General features: G+C 43.3%; 1 protein-coding gene across 1 annotated transcript in view; it reads right to left on the bottom strand.

Moving 5' to 3' along the window:
* LOC119725846 (kinesin-like protein KIF21A) overlaps window positions 1–18,466 on the bottom strand; it is a 60,382-nt gene that overhangs the window by 29,667 nt on the left and 12,249 nt on the right. The window contains exons 6-13 of the mRNA XM_038197438.1: window positions 18,106–18,231; window positions 16,476–16,658; window positions 14,194–14,309; window positions 13,193–13,388; window positions 10,687–10,958; window positions 9,594–9,731; window positions 6,445–6,474; window positions 1,903–2,052 (exon numbers count right to left, since the gene is read on the bottom strand). Coding sequence (XP_038053366.1) covers window positions 1,903–2,052; window positions 6,445–6,474; window positions 9,594–9,731; window positions 10,687–10,958; window positions 13,193–13,388; window positions 14,194–14,309; window positions 16,476–16,658; window positions 18,106–18,231 — 1,211 coding nt within the window. The remainder of the gene's footprint in view (window positions 1–1,902; window positions 2,053–6,444; window positions 6,475–9,593; window positions 9,732–10,686; window positions 10,959–13,192; window positions 13,389–14,193; window positions 14,310–16,475; window positions 16,659–18,105; window positions 18,232–18,466) is intronic.

The raw sequence follows: 18,466 nt of genomic DNA, 5'->3' as shown, positions 1-18,466 counted from the left end.
ATGTGACAATGTGATAAGCGTTTTCAAGCACATGGCCGAGAAACCTTTGTCATTTACGTTCCAGATTTTCCGGTCCGTCCGTGATCTGAGTAGATTTTACAACTTGGTAGAGCGCCCTCATGAGTCAGTGTCCTAATGAGTGATGATCTCATAATCTTACATCGTGATTGGATATTAACGTCAGACGATTTCAACGTCACGCAAGCGGACGAGCTCATTGGCGTGCACCAGTTCATTTATTCATAGCTTTGCATATGTATGCATAATGTCCAGCGTTGATGGTGATCAGTTTCTTATCATCCCAGCAGGTTCCTTTTTTAAAAGTTACGAAATAGCTTAACGTATTTTGTGCTGGTGCTCAAATGAATAAGTTTTTTAATAAGACAATTTTGGCAAAGTTTTGATTATAATTTAAGTAAATAATTTAAGAATTTTTTTTGGGGGGGAGGGGGGAGTAATTTACGGGAGGTCGTGAATAATTTTGAATGAAATTACGTTTTGGAGAATTTTGGGATAGTCTAGGATTGTTTATTTTGTTTTGGATTTGTAATGGGGTGCTTTGTAATTTTTGTTTAACCTTACATTTTTTTTTAAATCAAATCTGTGCCGAGGAGGGAGAGGGTAAATTATGTTTTATTTAATCTACAATTTTTTAATAAGGGGTTCTATTTGGGGGAGGGGGATTATTTTTATTTGCTCCGGGTAATAGGGTAGGGTTCATTATTTTTATTTGAGTCGGGATTCAAATCTCTTTTTTGAAAATGTGGTGGCTCTGAAAAGAGCCGTTTGGTTTGATTTATCTGGAAGGTGATGTTACACCTTGAAGATGTTACACCGACTCGATGACAAAAGACATCGTAATTACGCTGGACCAATCTGAGCTTTTGTTTCCCTTTCATTAATGCAAGCCGACAGAATTAGGTACATATTGGAAAAGCCCATTCACAAAGGTCACGTCTTGGATGAATGTCACAATGGCGATGTGCAAGTGGTGCAGGTGACTGGCACTCGTCATCGGAACACTTTGATGATGGGCCTTTGTTGTTAACCGGCAGAATTAGGTACAAATAGGGAAAGCCCATTCACAAAGGTTGAAGTACGTTTTTGATTAATGGCACAATGGTGATGTGCAAGTGGCTCGGGTGACTGGCACGCGTCTTTGCAACACTGCGATGACAGGCCTAACCGCAGCGCGAGATTAACTTGACTGTGCGCCGGCAAACCGATTAGCACCTCCATCTGAATAAATCTACGTCGGCAACATGAAACTACTCACACAAGACGGACACCTGCTGATTACTAATACATTGTACTGCTTTCAAATTGAACGAAAAAAGCCGTGCGCCAGGATTACCTTTCGTAATAAATGGGTCGCTGACAATGAATTTTTACGCAACCGGGTCGCCAAAACCTTTCGCTTTAACAGGAATTTCGTACTGTCCGTTTTCGTCTTAAGCGAAATTTTCCCCATAGACATGTGCACAATTTTGCCGGGACCGAAGGTATTTGTTTGTAATAACCGGAATTTCGTTCTAGCCGTTTTCGCTATAACGGGAGCCGACTGTACATGTACAGACACAACAACAAATCACCAAAGAAAAGAACATAAATAACTGTCCAACTCATGTGCAATGGTACATGTGGGTTCAAAACGGGGAACATAGTGTTTGTGTTCTTGGGCAAGACTTTTTATAACAATTGCCTTCTCCTCCCAGGAGTATAAGTTGGTATCTGTGGGGGTAGAGACCAGATTGCACTGATCTTCGGCTGCTGCAGAGAAACTCATCTCATGGCCTGATGAACAGGGGTAATAAATGTGAAGCACTTTTTGAGACTTTTGCTAAATTTGTGTTATTCTTGAGTAGCACCATGAAACTGCCGGTCTTCACACGTACAATGTACCTGTGTAATCTAGATTTGCTCCGTGTTTCCTTGGAGGCCTCCTTGGAGGCTTCCACCAGGCGTAACTTCTCCTGGTCATGCACAACCTGCTTCCTGGCTTCGGCCAGGATGGACGCCACTCGACTGTTCTCTGGAATTTCTGCCTCGATGCTGAAAAGAAAAGAACAGGAATGTTGTAGTTTTAGTACTTGTGATGCATGGCAGTCAATCACAAGTCAATCACAAGTCATCCAGTCCCAAGTCGACTTAACGCTCCTATAGATGCAAACATACATGCTGTGCCAAAAAGTCCTTTCAGTCAAAACCTAACAAGTGACTGCAAGTTTTCAACAGTTAAAACCCTAAACCCTGCTGAATCCAACAGGATCCAACTACGGGGTATGTCATGATGGAACCTGTTGGATTGAACAGTAAACCCCTTATGTACATGTACATTCCTGATGCAAAATGTTGGATTCAGCAGGCAACTGAACCGCATTATAATGCCATGTTGGACTGCATTGGATTCAGCAGACAACTGAAAATGAGGCACAGTGGATTGAGCAGGAAACTCCGGTTGGACTCTGTTGGATTTAGCAGGGTAGTCCCGAGGAACTACAAATGTACTAGGGGGTTAGGGTTAGGAATTCCCAGCCTACAACATGTACATAAAGCAGGATTCACGGGCTGGGACTGTTTAAGCTTGATACAGCTATGCTTTGACTTTGGGTGATAAAACAGCTGTGATGACCACATGTAAAACTTGCCTGCTACAGTATGTCTGTTGACCCAGTTTGACAAGTCACAGTGTTTGCTTGACACATGATCTGACTGCTGGTCACTAGCCTTTATTGAAAGTTTACATGTACATGTAGCAAGGGAAGTGGAAGTGAATTTTGACTGTCTGTGACTGTTTAAATAGCAGGACGGTTAATACTACTATTCAAATGAACTGTGCTGAAGGCAGATCTTGGGTACTCGTTATTAACCCTCCCTCTCTACCTGGCAATTTCAACAAGGCCAACCCAGGCCAGCAGTCAAAATCGATCAGGTGACTGTTTTTAACAGTTGAGTGCTCCCTGCCTTCAAAAGCAGGGTTGACTGGCTGTGATTTTTATGAAACCTAAACAGGAGTGTGCATGGGAACTGGGTACCTACAATGTAAGAACCCGACTGCTGATATCAGGAACTGGTTCCAGATTATGGGATCGGGTAAACTTTACAAAATACTTAGTAACTTCTAAGAAGTGCAAAAAGAAAGGTTCTGAATACCGATTGTGGGAAATAACAAAATGAAAACCTACATTGAAAACCAAAACAGATTTCGTGTTTTATGTGCATTTTAACGTGCGACAGATGAAACTCGTGAAAGTTGCACTTTACACAGTAAAGCTACTGGCATAGCCCTTAAGACAACATCCGGGGTAGGGTTTCTTTTACGGGTACCCTATCTGTTACTTCAATAGGGTACCCGGTTCCCATACTAATTTCAATTTTGGGGTAGGCTTTCTTTTATGGTACCCCATCTGTTAGTTCAATAGGGTACCCGGTTCCCATACTAATTTCAATTTTGGGGTAGGCTTTCTTTTATGGTACCCCGTCTGTTACTTCAATTGGGTACCCGGTTCCCATACTAATTTCAATTTTGGGGTAGGCTTTCTTTTATGGGTACCCTGTCTGTTACTTCAATACGGTACCCAGTTCCCATACTAATTTCAATTTTGGGGTGGGTTTTCTTTTATGGGTACCCCGTCTGTTACTTCAATACGGTACCCGGTTCCCATACTAATTTCAATTTTGGGGTAGGCTTTCTTTTATGGGTACCCTGTCTGTTACTTCAATATGGTACCCAGTTCCCATACTAATTTCAATTTTGGGGTGGGTTTTCTTTTATGGGTACCCCGTCTGTTACTTCAATACGGTACCCGGTTCCCATACTAATTTCAATTTTGGGGTGGGCTTTCTTTTATGGGTACCCTGTCTGTTACTTCAATAGGGTACCCGGTTCCCATACTAATTTCAATTTTGGGGTGGGCTTTCTTTTATGGGTACCCTGTCTGTTACTTCAATTGGGTACCCGGTTCCCATACTAATTTCAATTTTAGGGTGGGCTTTCTTTTATGGGTACCCCGTCTGTTACTTCAATTGGGTACCCGGTTCCCATACTAATTTCAATTTCGGGGTAGGCTTTCTTTTATGGGTACCCCGTCTGTTACTTCAATTGGGTACCCGGTTCCCATACTAATTTCAATTTTGGGGTGGGCTTTCTTTTATGGGTACCCTGTCTGTTACTTCAATAGGGTACCCGGTTCCCATACTAATTTCAATTTTGGGGTGGGCTTTCTTTTAGGGGTACCCTGTCTGTTACTTCAATTGGGTACTCGGTTCCGATACTAATTTCAATTTTGGGGTAGGCTTTCTTTTATGGGTACCCTGTCTGTTACTTCAATTGGGTACCCGGTTCCCATACTAATTTCAATTTTAGGGAGGGCTTTCTTTTATGGGTACCCCGTCTGTTACTTCAATTGGGTACCCGGTTCCCATACTAATTTCAATTTCGGGGTAGGCTTTCTTTTATGGGTACCCCGTCTCTTACTTCAATAGGGTACCTGGTTCCCATACTAATTTCAATTTTAGGGTGGGCTTTCTTTATGGGTACCCCGTCTGTTACTTCAATACGGTACCCGGTTCCCATACTACCCGTAAATGCACACCACTACAATAATAAACATCCACGGGAAAAATAAATGAAGATGAAGGACTCCCATGTGGAAAATCAATGCGTGAAGTGTGTACAATATACATGCATACATCAACAAACATGCTAAAGAAAAAAAATGGTGTACAAATATTGAGTGGCTCAGCGTGGAATGGGAAGAATATTGTCACAAGGTAAAATCTGGACTCTCGCCTCGTGAAATGGAAAAGTCCAGATTTTACTGGGTGATAATATTCCTCCCATTTCACAATTTAAAGCCACTCAATATTTGCTTTATATAACTGACATAGATCCTTGTCATTTTTTGGACTTAGATTTCAATACAAAATTGGTGGAAAATGAATTTCTCTCTGTAGCGTTGGCTCTTTGGAACAATACGCGCTACGCTGAACGCGCACACCACTGGAGAGCGTATATTTGCACACAAATACCGCATCATGGAACAAGATTAATGATCCTTACATAGTGTGTAAGGAATGAAGTTACCCGGTACATGTGTAACTGTTCAATAGTATTTCCGATTCCCACGAGCGAATGGGACTTTTTGAGCCCCGGCGAGAATGGTAGTAATAACGAATGTCATGTGATGTGAGTTCTATCTGTCTGTTGGTTATATAATTGAATATGATCTGATGCATGCAATGGGAGAAAGTAATGGCGAACATGAAAGTTTCACTGGGGTGGACTAAGCATGCACTAAATGGTGAGACTGCTGCATACATGGATTGTACCCAGGGAACTCGATTAATTTTATTGTACAAAAACATGCATGGGAATAAGGCCCCCCCAAAAAAGTCTCCGGTTTCTGGTATGGAGCTTGCCCAAAAAGTGGTGCGGCGACGCGTTTTTTTTTTTTTTTTCCTGTTTTTTTTTTGCTTCAAATGTCGGCTGATGACTGCAAATGGTGCCCGACTAAACTTAGTGCAAATATATGGGAGTCCAGAGAGGCCACATAAATCTTATTCTGGATCATAACCCCATCTAAAAACACGTTAAAATTGTGCAGCAGCAGGATTCAAGTCAAACCAGAGAGTTTGGCGGTTTTGAGACATCATCTTGTAATGAAAAAAGAAACTTTTTCATTTTGCCGACGCGCATGGCTACGGCGACGCGCGCGCATACCAGAAACCGGAGACTTATTTTTTTTGGCCAAGAAGATAAATATTTACAGTAGCAGCATCTGACAAATCACATGTGAGTTTGTGAGGTTCTGAAAACAAGTGGTCCACGGACCACACGTGTCGTCTTTTTCCGCGGTCGATCCCCTCTATGTTTTGTGTGCTTAAAATAAGTCAATTTGTTTGCATTTAAACGACTCAAATGACCCCTGCATGACCTTTGACCTCCAATTTCAGAAGACTTGTGATGAACCCCCACCCAAGGATGACTCCATCCCAAGTGACATTAAAACTCATCGAATTCTGTAGACAAATAAAACATTTAAAGCATATCTGAACAATGACCTCTAATGACCCCTACATGACCTTTAACCTCATTTAATCGATGAAGAATTTGTCTTCCAACCCAAAGGTCACTGCGTCCAAGTTTCAGCAAAAATCCATGCAAGCATGTGGAAGTTGTACATGTCTTTTGAAAACTTAACCTAAACTTGAACATACAATCATACGGAGATACAGAGATACCGTACAGAGAAACAATGAACTTGTTTCCCCAAAAGTTTGTTTAGGCGACACAAATACCGGGGTGAAAAATATTTCTGGGTGAAAAAAAAAAAACACAGTGAACATGAGATTATGATCAACACAAGGACATGAATTCAAGCATTGATGTTGGTAGAATCATCTACTTTGGCATGCTATGACATGGTTGACCTGTTCACTTACCGTTCACCTGAGTAATGTCGCTGTCTGCTACTGCATGGCCAAGAAAATGGTTGCAAGATTTGATTGGTCAATGAACTTTGCATGTAATGTCAAAGGTCAATGCATCGTTATTAAGTGGGAAATAACATGAACATCCCATAGAATGGGGATTGCTGTTAATTTGTTTTCTCCATCTTGATTTTTTTTATCAAATCTATCTGATTAAAAGACACTATTACCACACAACTTTAGTTTTCTACTGAGAGGGTACAGCTAATTTTTTGGCATGAATACTTGTAGACTTGTGTAAAATGAAATACTGTTTTGTGTGACATTTTATCAATGAGAGCGATGCAAGATGTTTGCAAATGTGAAAAATTCAACAGTTAACCAATAAGTCCAAATCGTTACTCCCTGAACGGCCCCAAACCGCTTTGCCTGTTACTCCTCACACCGCCCCAAACCGCCTTGCCTGTTACTCCTTACACCGCCCCAAACCGCCCTGCCTGTTACTCCCTGTACCACCCCTAACTGCCCTGCCTGTTGCTCCCTGTACTGCCCCAAACCACCCTGCGTGTGACTCCCTGTACCACCCCAAACCACCCTGCCTGTTATTCCCTATAGGTACCTCCCCAAACCGCCCTGCCAGTTACTCTCTGAACCACCCCAAACCGCCCTGCCAGTTACTCTCTGTACCGCCCCAAACCGCCCTGCCAGTTACTCCCTGTACCGCCCCAAACCGCCCTGCCTGTTACTCCCTGTACCACCCCAACCACCCTGCCAGTTGCTCCCTGTACCACCCCAAACTGCCCTGCCTGTTACTCCCTGTACCGCCCCAAACCACCCTGCCTGTTACTCCCTATAGGTACCTCCCTAAACCGCCCTGCCTGTTACTCCCTGTACCACCCCAAACTGCCCTGCCAGTTACTCCCTGTACCGTCCCAAATCACCCTGTCTGTTACTCCCTATCACTTCCCAATCCGCCCTATTAGTTACTCTCTGAACCACCCCAAACTGCCCTGTCTGTTACTCCCTGTACTGCCCCAAACCACCCTGCCTGTTACTCCCCATACTGCCCAAAACCACCCTGCCTGCTCCTCCCCATACTGCCTCAAACCACCCTGGCTGTTACTCTCTGTACTGCCCAAAACCACCCTGCCTGTTACTCCCCATACTGCCTCAAACCACCCTGGCTGTTACTCTCTGTACTGCCCCAAACCACCCTGCCTGTTACTCCCCATACTGCCTCAAACCACCCTGGCTGTTACTCTCTGTACTGCCCCAAACCACCCTGCCTGTTACTCCCCATACTGCCTCAAACCACCCTGGCTGTTTCTCTCTGTACTGCCCCAAACCACCCTGCCTGTTACTCCCTGCACAGCCCCAAACCACCCTGCCTGCTCCTCCCCATACTGCCTCAAACCACCCTGGCTGTTACTCTTTGTACTGCCCCAAACCACCCTGCCTGTTACTCCCCATACTGCCCCAAACCACCCTGCCTGCTCCTCCCCATACTGCCTCAAACCACCCTGGCTGTTACTCTCTGTACTGCCCCAAACCACCCTGGCTGTTACTCCCTGCACAGCCCCAAACCACCCTGCCTGCTACTCCCCATACTGCCTTAAACCACCCTGGCTGTTACTCTCTGTACTGCCCCAAACCACCCTGCCTGTTACTCCCCATACTGCCTCAAACCACCCTGGCTGTTACTCTCTGTACTGCCCCAAACCACCCTGCCTGTTACTCCCCATACTGCCTCAAACCACCCTGGCTGTTACTCCCTGTACCTCCCCAAACTGCCCTGGCTGTTGCTCCCTGTACTGCCCCAAACCACCCTGCCTGTTACTCCACATACTGTCTCAAACCACCCTGGCTGTTACTCCCTGCACAGCCCCAAACCACCCTGCCTGCTCCTCCCCATACTGCCTCAAACCACGCTGGCTGTTACTCTCTGTACTGCCCCAAACCGCCCTGCCTGTTACTCCCTGCACAGCCCCAAACCACCCTGCCTGCTCCTCCCTGCCTGCTCCTCCCCATACTGCCTCAAACCACCCTGGCTGTTACTCTCTGTACTGCCCCAAACCACCCTGCCTGTTACTCCCCATACTGCCCCAAACCACCCTGCCTGCTCCTCCCCATACTGCCTCAAACGACCCTGGCTGTTACTCTCTGTACTGCCCCAAACCACCCAGGCTGTTACTCCCCATACTGCCTCAAACCACCCTGGCTGTTACTCCCTGTACCTCCCCAAACTGCCCTGGCTGTTGCTCCCTGTACTGCCCCAAACCACCCTGCCTGTTACTCCCCATACTGCCTCAAACCACCCTGGCTGTTACTCTCTGTACTGCCCCAAACCACCCTGCCTGTTACTCCCCATACTGCCTCAAACCACCCTGGCTGTTACTCCCTGTACCTCCCCAAACTGCCCTGGCTGTTGCTCCCTGTACTGCCCCAAACCACCCTGCCTGTTACTCCACATACTGTCTCAAACCACCCTGGCTGTTACTCCCTGCACAGCCCCAAACCACCCTGCCTGCTCCTCCCCATACTGCCTCAAACCACGCTGGCTGTTACTCTCTGTACTGCCCCAAACCGCCCTGCCTGTTACTCCCTGCACAGCCCCAAACCACCCTGCCTGCTCCTCCCTGCCTGCTCCTCCCCATACTGCCTCAAACCACCCTGGCTGTTACTCTCTGTACTGCCCCAAACCACCCTGCCTGTTACTCCCCATACTGCCCCAAACCACCCTGCCTGCTCCTCCCCATACTGCCTCAAACGACCCTGGCTGTTACTCTCTGTACTGCCCCAAACCACCCAGGCTGTTACTCCCCATACTGCCTCAAACCACCCTGGCTGTTCCTCCCTGTACCTCCCCAAACTGCCCTGGCTGTTGCTCCCTGTACTGCCCCAAACCACCCTGCCTGTTACTCCCTGTACGACTCCAAACCACCCTGCCTGTTACTCACTTTATCGTCCCAAACCGTCCTGCCTGGTACTCCCTGCACCACCCCAAGTGCCTGTGACTCCCAGTACTGTCTCAAAACTTCCCTGCATCGACTCCCTGTACTGCCCCAAACCGCCCTGCCTTTACATTGATACATATTGGTTAATGAACAGTTGCACTGCTTTATGTTCCATATATTGAAATGATGTTTTACTAGACTTCATACCTGAAGTCTGCACTGCTAGAAGTCAGTGGTATGTGACTAGGGCTCATGGGGGATCTTGACGGCATTCGGACTGGGGACTCGTGGACGTTCTTCCGACGTAGAACGGCATTCAGCGACTCACTCTCCACTAGTTTAGCTCTGAGAAATAAAACGAGAAAACGGAAAGATAACTCAAAATCACTTGATACCAAATTCTCAATACATCTTCATTATTACATGTACATGAACATGTTTTACTCCTGTTCATCAGGCCATGAGACCAGTTTTTGCAGCAGCCCAAAATAAGCGTAATCTGGTCTCTGCCCTCACAGCCTGTACCCATTTATACTCCCGGGTGAAGAGACACAGTTGTAGTAAAGTGTCTTGCCCAAGAACACAAAAGCATCAAAAATCATTTTGCTTCCTTAAAAATAAAATACAAAGACGGAAAAAAATGTGTTGTCCCAGTTCACAGGCCACATTTACAACTGGCCCAGTAGTGAACAGTTCTCAGCAGTGTTTTAAAGGGAATATATACAACATTTGCAAACATCAAGCAAAAACAAAACTACCAAATTATTATAAAATACCGTACTGGACTTTTAGTGAATGACAGTCTAAAGCATCCAGTAAAATCATGGCACCTGGTGTGCTGTCATTTTCAAGAAAAGTGGTATTTTCATATCAATTTCCAATGCTGTTCAGCCAACTAGTTTTGGAAAAAGCCGACTTCTTTCAAATACTGCCCACAATTTCCCATATTTAGTTAGTCCGCAACTTGTTTGCAATTGATGCACACCTACCAGTGCCTACATGTATGAACGGCTACAAACCAGCTAGACTGGTTCCCTGACCTTACAATTCCTTGACATCTTTAAATTGCTAGAAAAGTGTTTAAGACCAGCCAGCCGGTCTTCATCAACCAATTAAGACCGGCCTAGGGAAAGGATCTCGACCAATAGGAATGGGTAAATTGTCTTAGGTATTTATGAATAGGTATTTATGAGTGTTGGTGTGAAACTACCCATGTGATGGGCTCTCGACCAATAGGAATGGATAACACGACCCATGTGACAGACCCTCAACCAATAGAAATGACCAATAGGCTGCTTACCTCAAATCCTCAATCTCCTTGACGTATCCCTCCACCATAGACATCATCTCCTCACCTCCCCCACCCCCCTCCCCGGTCCCCACCATGCTGCTAAGCCTCGCCCGAGCCTGCTCAGCGACGAGCACCGAGATCCTCGACGTTTGCGAATCAATGGTCTCCTGCATGGCTTTGACTCGCTGGCGTAGGTTTTCAATTTCTGTCTGGAGCATCGTGTTTTCGTGAAAGAGGTCGTTGATTTCTTCGACGCCTTCCGAGTTGATTTGCCGTTTACCCTGCACCAAATAATAATAATGGGTACTTACATGTACATGTATAGGGCTTTTAACTAAGATCGAAGCACTTTACATCAATATTACCCCTGATCGCTGGGCCAATGAAACATTTTAAAGACAATCTCAGCTTCACTAAAAATGTACAATGTACATTGTAACGGCCCTTTAAAGGGTCCATGCAATGTTATTCTTTTATTAATGCAATTCTTCAAAATGCACCTTTATGTCCCATGTTACCTCATTTTCAATAAATTTTCGTTTTGCCATTTTGGTGCCTTTTTGGTTTTTATGCTAATGCAAATTTCCATATTCATGAGCAAAAGTGTCACGTCATTTCGAGCAGAAACTTCAATGTTACAGCTATTTCAGCACCAAAAATGTCCAGAATTTTGGATATTTTAGTGTCGTGAATTTTCTTTTCTTTAGTGATTTGTTGTTGTGTCAGTACATGACAGTAAGCCAATGAGCAAACTTGTTTTCACAAATGTTTTCAATGAGCACATTTAAAACGTCGGTGAAGGGCAAAACCTAATTTGATTTATATCACCCCGGCACAAAAATTCCATCTTATAATAGTTTATGCGGTACCCGCTGCTATATACATCAGATTCGAACCGGCCAACCGATCCCGTTAGCTCGGTGGTCGAGTGGTAAGACATCTGCACTAGAAAGCAGGAGGTCGTGGGTTCGAGTCCCACCCGAGTGATTTTTTCCAACATTCACTCGGGAGGTAACACACTGAGTATACAGTGTTTAAAACGTCGGTGAAGGGCAAAACCTAATTTGATTAATGAGCACATTTTGTGGTTCACAATTTGAACAGAAAACCACTAAGCTGAACAGTGTCTTTCTGAAATGACATCACAGCAACAGCGTCCTCAGTTGTCCAGAAAAGTATATGGAAAACTGTAATCCTAACAGAACTCAACCCATCAAACCCCGTTGGCATGTTTTGTAGGAATCTGTCAGGATGGGTACAGTACCCCTGAACTGACAGTCTTTTACATTGGGTTGGCACACCTCCAGAATCAAAGTCAGAAATATGTGTGTGCAGTTTCTATACGGTGTTTGAATTTGCCAGGATGGGTATGGCTCCTAGCATTTGCTAGGGAGTTAGTGTTAAACATTTAAAATTCTCCATGCTTTTCCTGACACCTGAGGGCGCCATTGCAGTGATGTAATGTTAGGCACACACTGTTCAGATAACAGATTTTTTTTGGTTCAAATAGTAAATCCAAAAATGTGCTCATCTAAAAACATTTGTGAAAAAAAACAAATCCCCAAAGAAAAGAAATTTTACAACAAGAAAATATCAAATATCTTGAAGCTTTTGGTGCTGAAATAGATGTAACATTGAGGTTTCTGCCTACTTGGCATTAGCATAAAAACAGGCATCATAATACCCTTGAGAAAAAAAAGCAAACTAAAAATTAAAAATAAAATTAAATGGGACACTACAGAGCATTTTTAAAAATTGCATTCAACAATTACATTGTATGGCCCTTTAAGCGTTTTGGAGGGTGAAATGAGTAACCGTCGTAAAGCCCCAGTCACACTTTCACGGTTGGAGCCACGAATATCCACGGTTTACCAAGAATCAATCGATCACGATGAACCGTCGAGATTCGTGGAGAAATCGATTTTCTAAGAATGCACTGCAGATTCAGGACAGATAGCCACGACTGTTCAACGGCTTCTCTACGAATACACCCCGTTTTGTCAAGAATATGCACGGATTGTCGAAGAATATCGCCGGTAATAATGATGCAAACGCCACGGTTGTCTGCGATTTGGCCACATATGACCAAGGTTCTCCTACAAATAAAGCATACATGTCCGTAGTACAACCTTAGCAGAATCCTAGCATATCCGGGCATATCCGTAGGACATTCATAGTGAACTCGTAGAGATTTCTACCACGAAGGAGCTACGAATCTCCAAGAATATGTACGAATAGCCACGAACACTACTACAAATTAGTACCATTGTCCTACGGATGTCCCACGGTTGCACTACGGATACATTTTCATGACGATTCACTACGGAAGTTTGGAACAGTTTACAACTTCCGTAGCCCCTCCGAAAATACCTAAGAAAGATGACGGGTAACCACGGATGTACTAAGGATAAATACGGTACTCCCACGGTTTATCACGAAATTTAAACAGTGGATATCCGCAGCTCCAAACCGCTAATGTGTGACTGGGGCTTTAGGCACCAGTATTAAAACTGACCTGTTTGTATTCCACAAGTTCTTCCTGTAGTTCCCTGATCTCGTTCCTGAGTGCGGCCAGCTGCCGGCTTGTCTTGTCCTGATTGGCCACCACAACGTTCTTGATGTTCTTGGCGCGGTTTGCGTAGCGTAACGTGTTCAGTGTCTCCATGAAGTCGCGATCCGAGGGACTCACGCAGGCTATCATGAGGGTTTGACTGAAGAATAACAAGAAACAAAAATCCGTTTTCACAAAATAAACCTTCATTGTGCATGAGAAGATAAATATTTTAATAAGGGAATAAATGTGGGCTTGGGATGTGTTAAAGACTATGTTTAAGACTGGTTGGAACTGGAATGCTGATAATTACCCGAGGCGAAGCCAAGGGTTATTATCAGCATTCCAGATTCCAACCAGTCTTAAACATAGTGTTTAATACTGACCAAGCACATATTTATTCCGATTCATAAATACCTTTTCGATCAAAAAATCTAAACTTTCCAGTCCAAAAGTCAAAACAAGTCAAAAATTTAACACTTCCAACGATTTTTACTTTCTTTTTTTCGAAACACCCCTCTAGCTATATAATGGAGTGTCCAGCTCCAGAGTAAGACGTAAGCAACTCCTTTTTATGGCGCGTGCGTCGCGCGTACTGCGTGATGATGCGCAGACGCAGCTGTGGTGAGTGCATTGTGAATTTAGGACTATGAAATACTGACTCACTGGTAGTATTACGCAAGCCTACGTGAGGATTGTGAACGTTCAACCAGTAAAAAGGTAAAAGACACTGGCAAAGTGTTTAAGACCAGCCAGCCATGTCTTTATCATCCGTTTAAGACCGGCCACGTGACGGGCTCTCGACCAATGGGAATGGGTGAACTGTCTTAGGTATTTATGAATATTTAATTAACAGCTGAACCAGAGTCTGTTTTTGACATAACATATCATATTTGATATGAATATCCCTAAACATTACTTCAATAATGTGTAAAAACACAAATCAGCTTGCGTTGGTCTGGTACCTGTTGCCGCCCAATGAGTCCTGCAGTAGTCTGGTCAGCTTGGAGTCCCTGTATGGAACGTGGCTGGATTTCTTTGCTGGGTCGCCCAATGCACTGATAACATTACCTAACGCAAGCTAAACAAATGAACAAAAATTAAATTTATAACTAATATTTAGGGCTGCCTGAAACGTACCAAATATTCAATCATCAACGGAATATTCAAATAGCTTTTTGCCGGTGTGAATATTCGAAGAAAAAAACATGCACGTGCACACATGACTGTGATTCATTGTTCCCTTCCTTTTAGCAAGTTAAAGCCCTTGACTCTAACAAAAATTCTTATGGTTAGGGTTATAACATTTTATTGGGCCATTTTTTAATTACTTGGATCACAGATTTTCAGGTGTGGGTGAGTAGTGAATTTCAATAGTTACGACTTATTTTAAAGAGATTGTGGAATGCTCGAAAACATTTCCGTCATTTTTCGGGTATATGTAGCCTAAGGTGTGATGAAATATAAACGACTATTGTGTCTGTCATGAAATGAGTACAAAAGGTACTTTTGAGAGCTGTTTTTCAGGTCCTGTTTCAACCCAAACGTGCAATTTGTGTAAAAGTCGTCGTTGGGGGCAGCAAACAAAACATAGTAAATTGTGGCGTAATAAACAGGACTCCCTATGCAGCATAGTATAAACGAGTCCTGTTTATTACGTCACGATTTTTCTCATTGTACGAAAAACCCGATGACTGTTGATTTCAATTATGCGCTCGCCGACCAACAAATTACTTGATGAATTTCAGTTTTATAAACATATAAACGCACATTACAAAAGAATGGGACTTTGTCATTTTGATATATATGGGTCTACTCTACAATTAAAAAATATAAAAACCAAATCGACTTTCAGCATTTCACAACCTCTTTAATAGTCGCGGCTATTCACGGCATTAACGACTAGTCGATTATTTAGAAAATGATAGTCGCAATTATAACACCTCACCCACAGATTCTGTGTCTTGATTGGCCGAGAGCGAGTCACATGTTACTTTCTAATTTTGCTATCTTTCTGTGCACGGCCAAAAGTACTATGCGCATAGCAACCAAAGTACTATACCATTAGCAACCAAAGTACTATTTCCACGGCGCGGTATTTGTGTGCAAATGCATGCTGGTGTGCGCGTTGCGCGTTGTGCGTATTATTCCAAAGAGAGCGCGCCGCAGACTTGGGTTCAAACATTTCGTGAAGGGGTAGTTTTTAAGAGAGAAATACATTTTCCACCAATTTTGTATTGAAATTTAAGTTTATTTCAACTGTGTTCAGATTTAAATAATTTAAAATATTAAAATCAAGCAGAATCTGTGGGTGAAGTGTTATAAAACAAATATTGAATGCTTTATATAACATTCAATATTTGTATACTACCATTGCTTTTTAGTATTGGTGACTAGTCGCACAGGCCTAACGTATACCTATTGAAATTTGATCCTACTCGCGGAGAGTACTGGTAATTGTACTCATGTACTCGAGTACATTTTTGAGTACTTGTAGTCATGAAAAAAATGCCTTGTACTCATACTCTTACTCTTGATGAAGTACTCGTACTCGTACTCGTGGAAATGTGCTCGACTAAAACACTGGTATAAGAGTCTACCAGTGTTGTAGTACTCGTACTCGGTACTCGTATTCGAGTACTACTAGAGTACTTTTTTGGAATATTCGTACTCGTACTCGAATGTCAAAGTACTCGTACTCGAAATGACAGTACTCGAACTCGGGCAGCAAAGTATACTCGTAATTGACGTGTCAAAATTGTCCTCGATCATCAAAGAACTCGTACTCGAATAGCAGTACTAAAAAAAATGGTTTAGCTTGACTTACCATGCCCTTATTTTATTATTGATATTTTCAGTTGGAAATAGTTGATTGGCTTTCCGAGAAATCAAAGATTCCTGATTTTCTCTGTGCACGTCCGGCCAAACACATTTAACAGCTAGCCGTGAGTGGGTCTGTATATCGGTGGGCCTGGGCCAATTACACACCATGAACCATTTGAGGTATGGACGTATTTGGAAATAGAAGTACTCGTACTCGTACTCGGAAGTACAAGTACTCGTACTCTGAGACCTGAACCTGTACTTGGAAGTACGAGTACTCGCACTCGGTAACGTAAGTACTCGGCAGTACTTGGTACTCGGAAAAAAGTACTCGACTACAACACTGGAGTCTACTCGTGCGTATCAATGAAACACAGACTTGTTATCAGTGAAGGCGTCTACAAAAATTGTAAAAGAAATGTACCAGTCCACAGTTGATCGAGATGCCTTCTTTTGCCCGGTCCCCCGTCGCACCGGTTCTCTTCAGCCTCTCCGAGCCAGCCAAGTCCACAAAGTGAAACTTGGCTGTCAGCGTCTCAAACTCATTCATGCCAGCGTTATCCTCGCCGGACTTGGGCTGTTCTTCTTCGTTATTGTCCTCGTTTGACTGGTTAGAAAAAAGAAAACATTCAAAAAATGTGGAATATCCTTAAAGGTGTTTTGTAATTCACTACCTTATGGGGACGCGTGTACAATAGGAAACAAAAGATTGTAAAGGTCTCCACAAGGCAATTTCTATAGGTGTAAAAAAAAGATATATGGATTTTACTCAAAAACTAGGAATTTCCAAGTAGCCGTAGATCATTTGTGCATTTTTGTTGTTGTTTGAAGCTCAAAATCTAAAGACAGGTGCTAAACAGAGATGAAACTGGCATATGGCAAAAAAATCGGAAAATATAGGCCGAACGAAATACGTGTCCGAAATCTGGGCCGCGCTGCAGTTAAACACATGTACATGCATGCACAATACACTACATGCCCAATTTCCGGACACCAACTCCTGCTTTATTTTCGATTCAAACAAAATTTTACGATGACAAAAAAATGGTCAGTGTTTTCATTGCACAAAATGCCTGAATTACAGTTAGAGTAACGGAGTCATCAATAAAGAAGTTCACTTCTTACTTGAGAAAGTCGAGGGAAAAGTCCAAAAGACAAGGCACCGTTCATGGTGCTTCGATCATGTCCATGATTCAACCATACAACTCCACTACTCCACTTTCATTCATCCATACGTGGGGAAAAATCAGGCATTATCGTCTTTCTCTTCCAACAAATGCCAGTGAAATGTTTCGCTAATGCTCTCTTCGCTATCCTCGAGATAATCATCAAGATTTTTAAAGCATTGCATTTTGTACAACTAAATCTGAAACCTCCGAAAATCGCACAACATAATGATTTTATCCACTGGATCGTTCACAAGGCCACCCGTTCCCGACCGGCCATGTGCTAGCGGATGGTACAGTACGGCGGTACCATTGCATATTCGCACGCACGTGCCCCACAGTGATTTTTCCATGTCGCCTGTCAATGTTTAACCTTTTGTCCAGCCGGAGAAGGCTCCGATCAGTGTTATGCCCTGTGTTTCTACCATTGAAACACTCCAATAACGACTTTTGAAAGAGATTAAAAATACGTTCGCGATGATTTTAACGTGCCATTTCCATCGACTTTTCATCGACTTTTCCTTGAAATTATGATTGAAATAAAATGACATTTTGTAAAAAAATCGTTACAAATTCAAATTTTGTGGGACACACTGTAAAAAAAATCGGAAATTTTGTTGGAAAATTCAAAAAGTCGGATTTCCGATTAAAATCGGAAAAGTTTCATCTCTGGCTAAACAACTAACCTTTAATAGCTCTGTGAATGACGTATATTCAGAGAAAACAATATTCTAGGATCTGCCATACTACCGCCGAAGGTTTAATTAATTGAGTGAATGAAAGGTTTGCGGAAACACCATGTGGAATAATTTCTCAACTAAATGGTTCTGAAAAGAACCAGAGGTTTAATTAGTGAAGGACCCAGTGGAGTAGTTTACCACTGCTTACCACTTTGACTAATCTCTGTTGTTTGATGTGTAAAGTAAAGATGGCATGAGATCTGGAGCTCTGTGCGTTCATGTTGGTGCTAGCGGTGGTTCTAGATAGGGCACCACCTTGCAAGCACTGCAACGTCTGCAGAAAAACATGAAAAAATAACAGTCAGGAAAAACATTTCTTGGAAAAAAGGCAGTAATTAAGTATGGGCTCCGTTCACAGGTACCCCTTCAACGGCCAGAATCGGAGAGTTGGGGGAGACCTAGACTGGTTTCCGCTCCATCCACTGCGTATTTCGAATGATCCAAAGTTATTTGGTGCAGGGATTAGTCTGGGAGACCACCGCAAGTCAAATTTGAACGTACCGGTATTC

This window comes from Patiria miniata, unplaced genomic scaffold (assembly GCF_015706575.1).
Source record: "Patiria miniata isolate m_02_andy unplaced genomic scaffold, ASM1570657v1 HiC_scaffold_19, whole genome shotgun sequence".
NCBI lineage: Eukaryota > Metazoa > Echinodermata > Asteroidea > Valvatida > Asterinidae > Patiria > Patiria miniata.
This window is presented reverse-complemented; position numbering and strand designations above follow the sequence as displayed.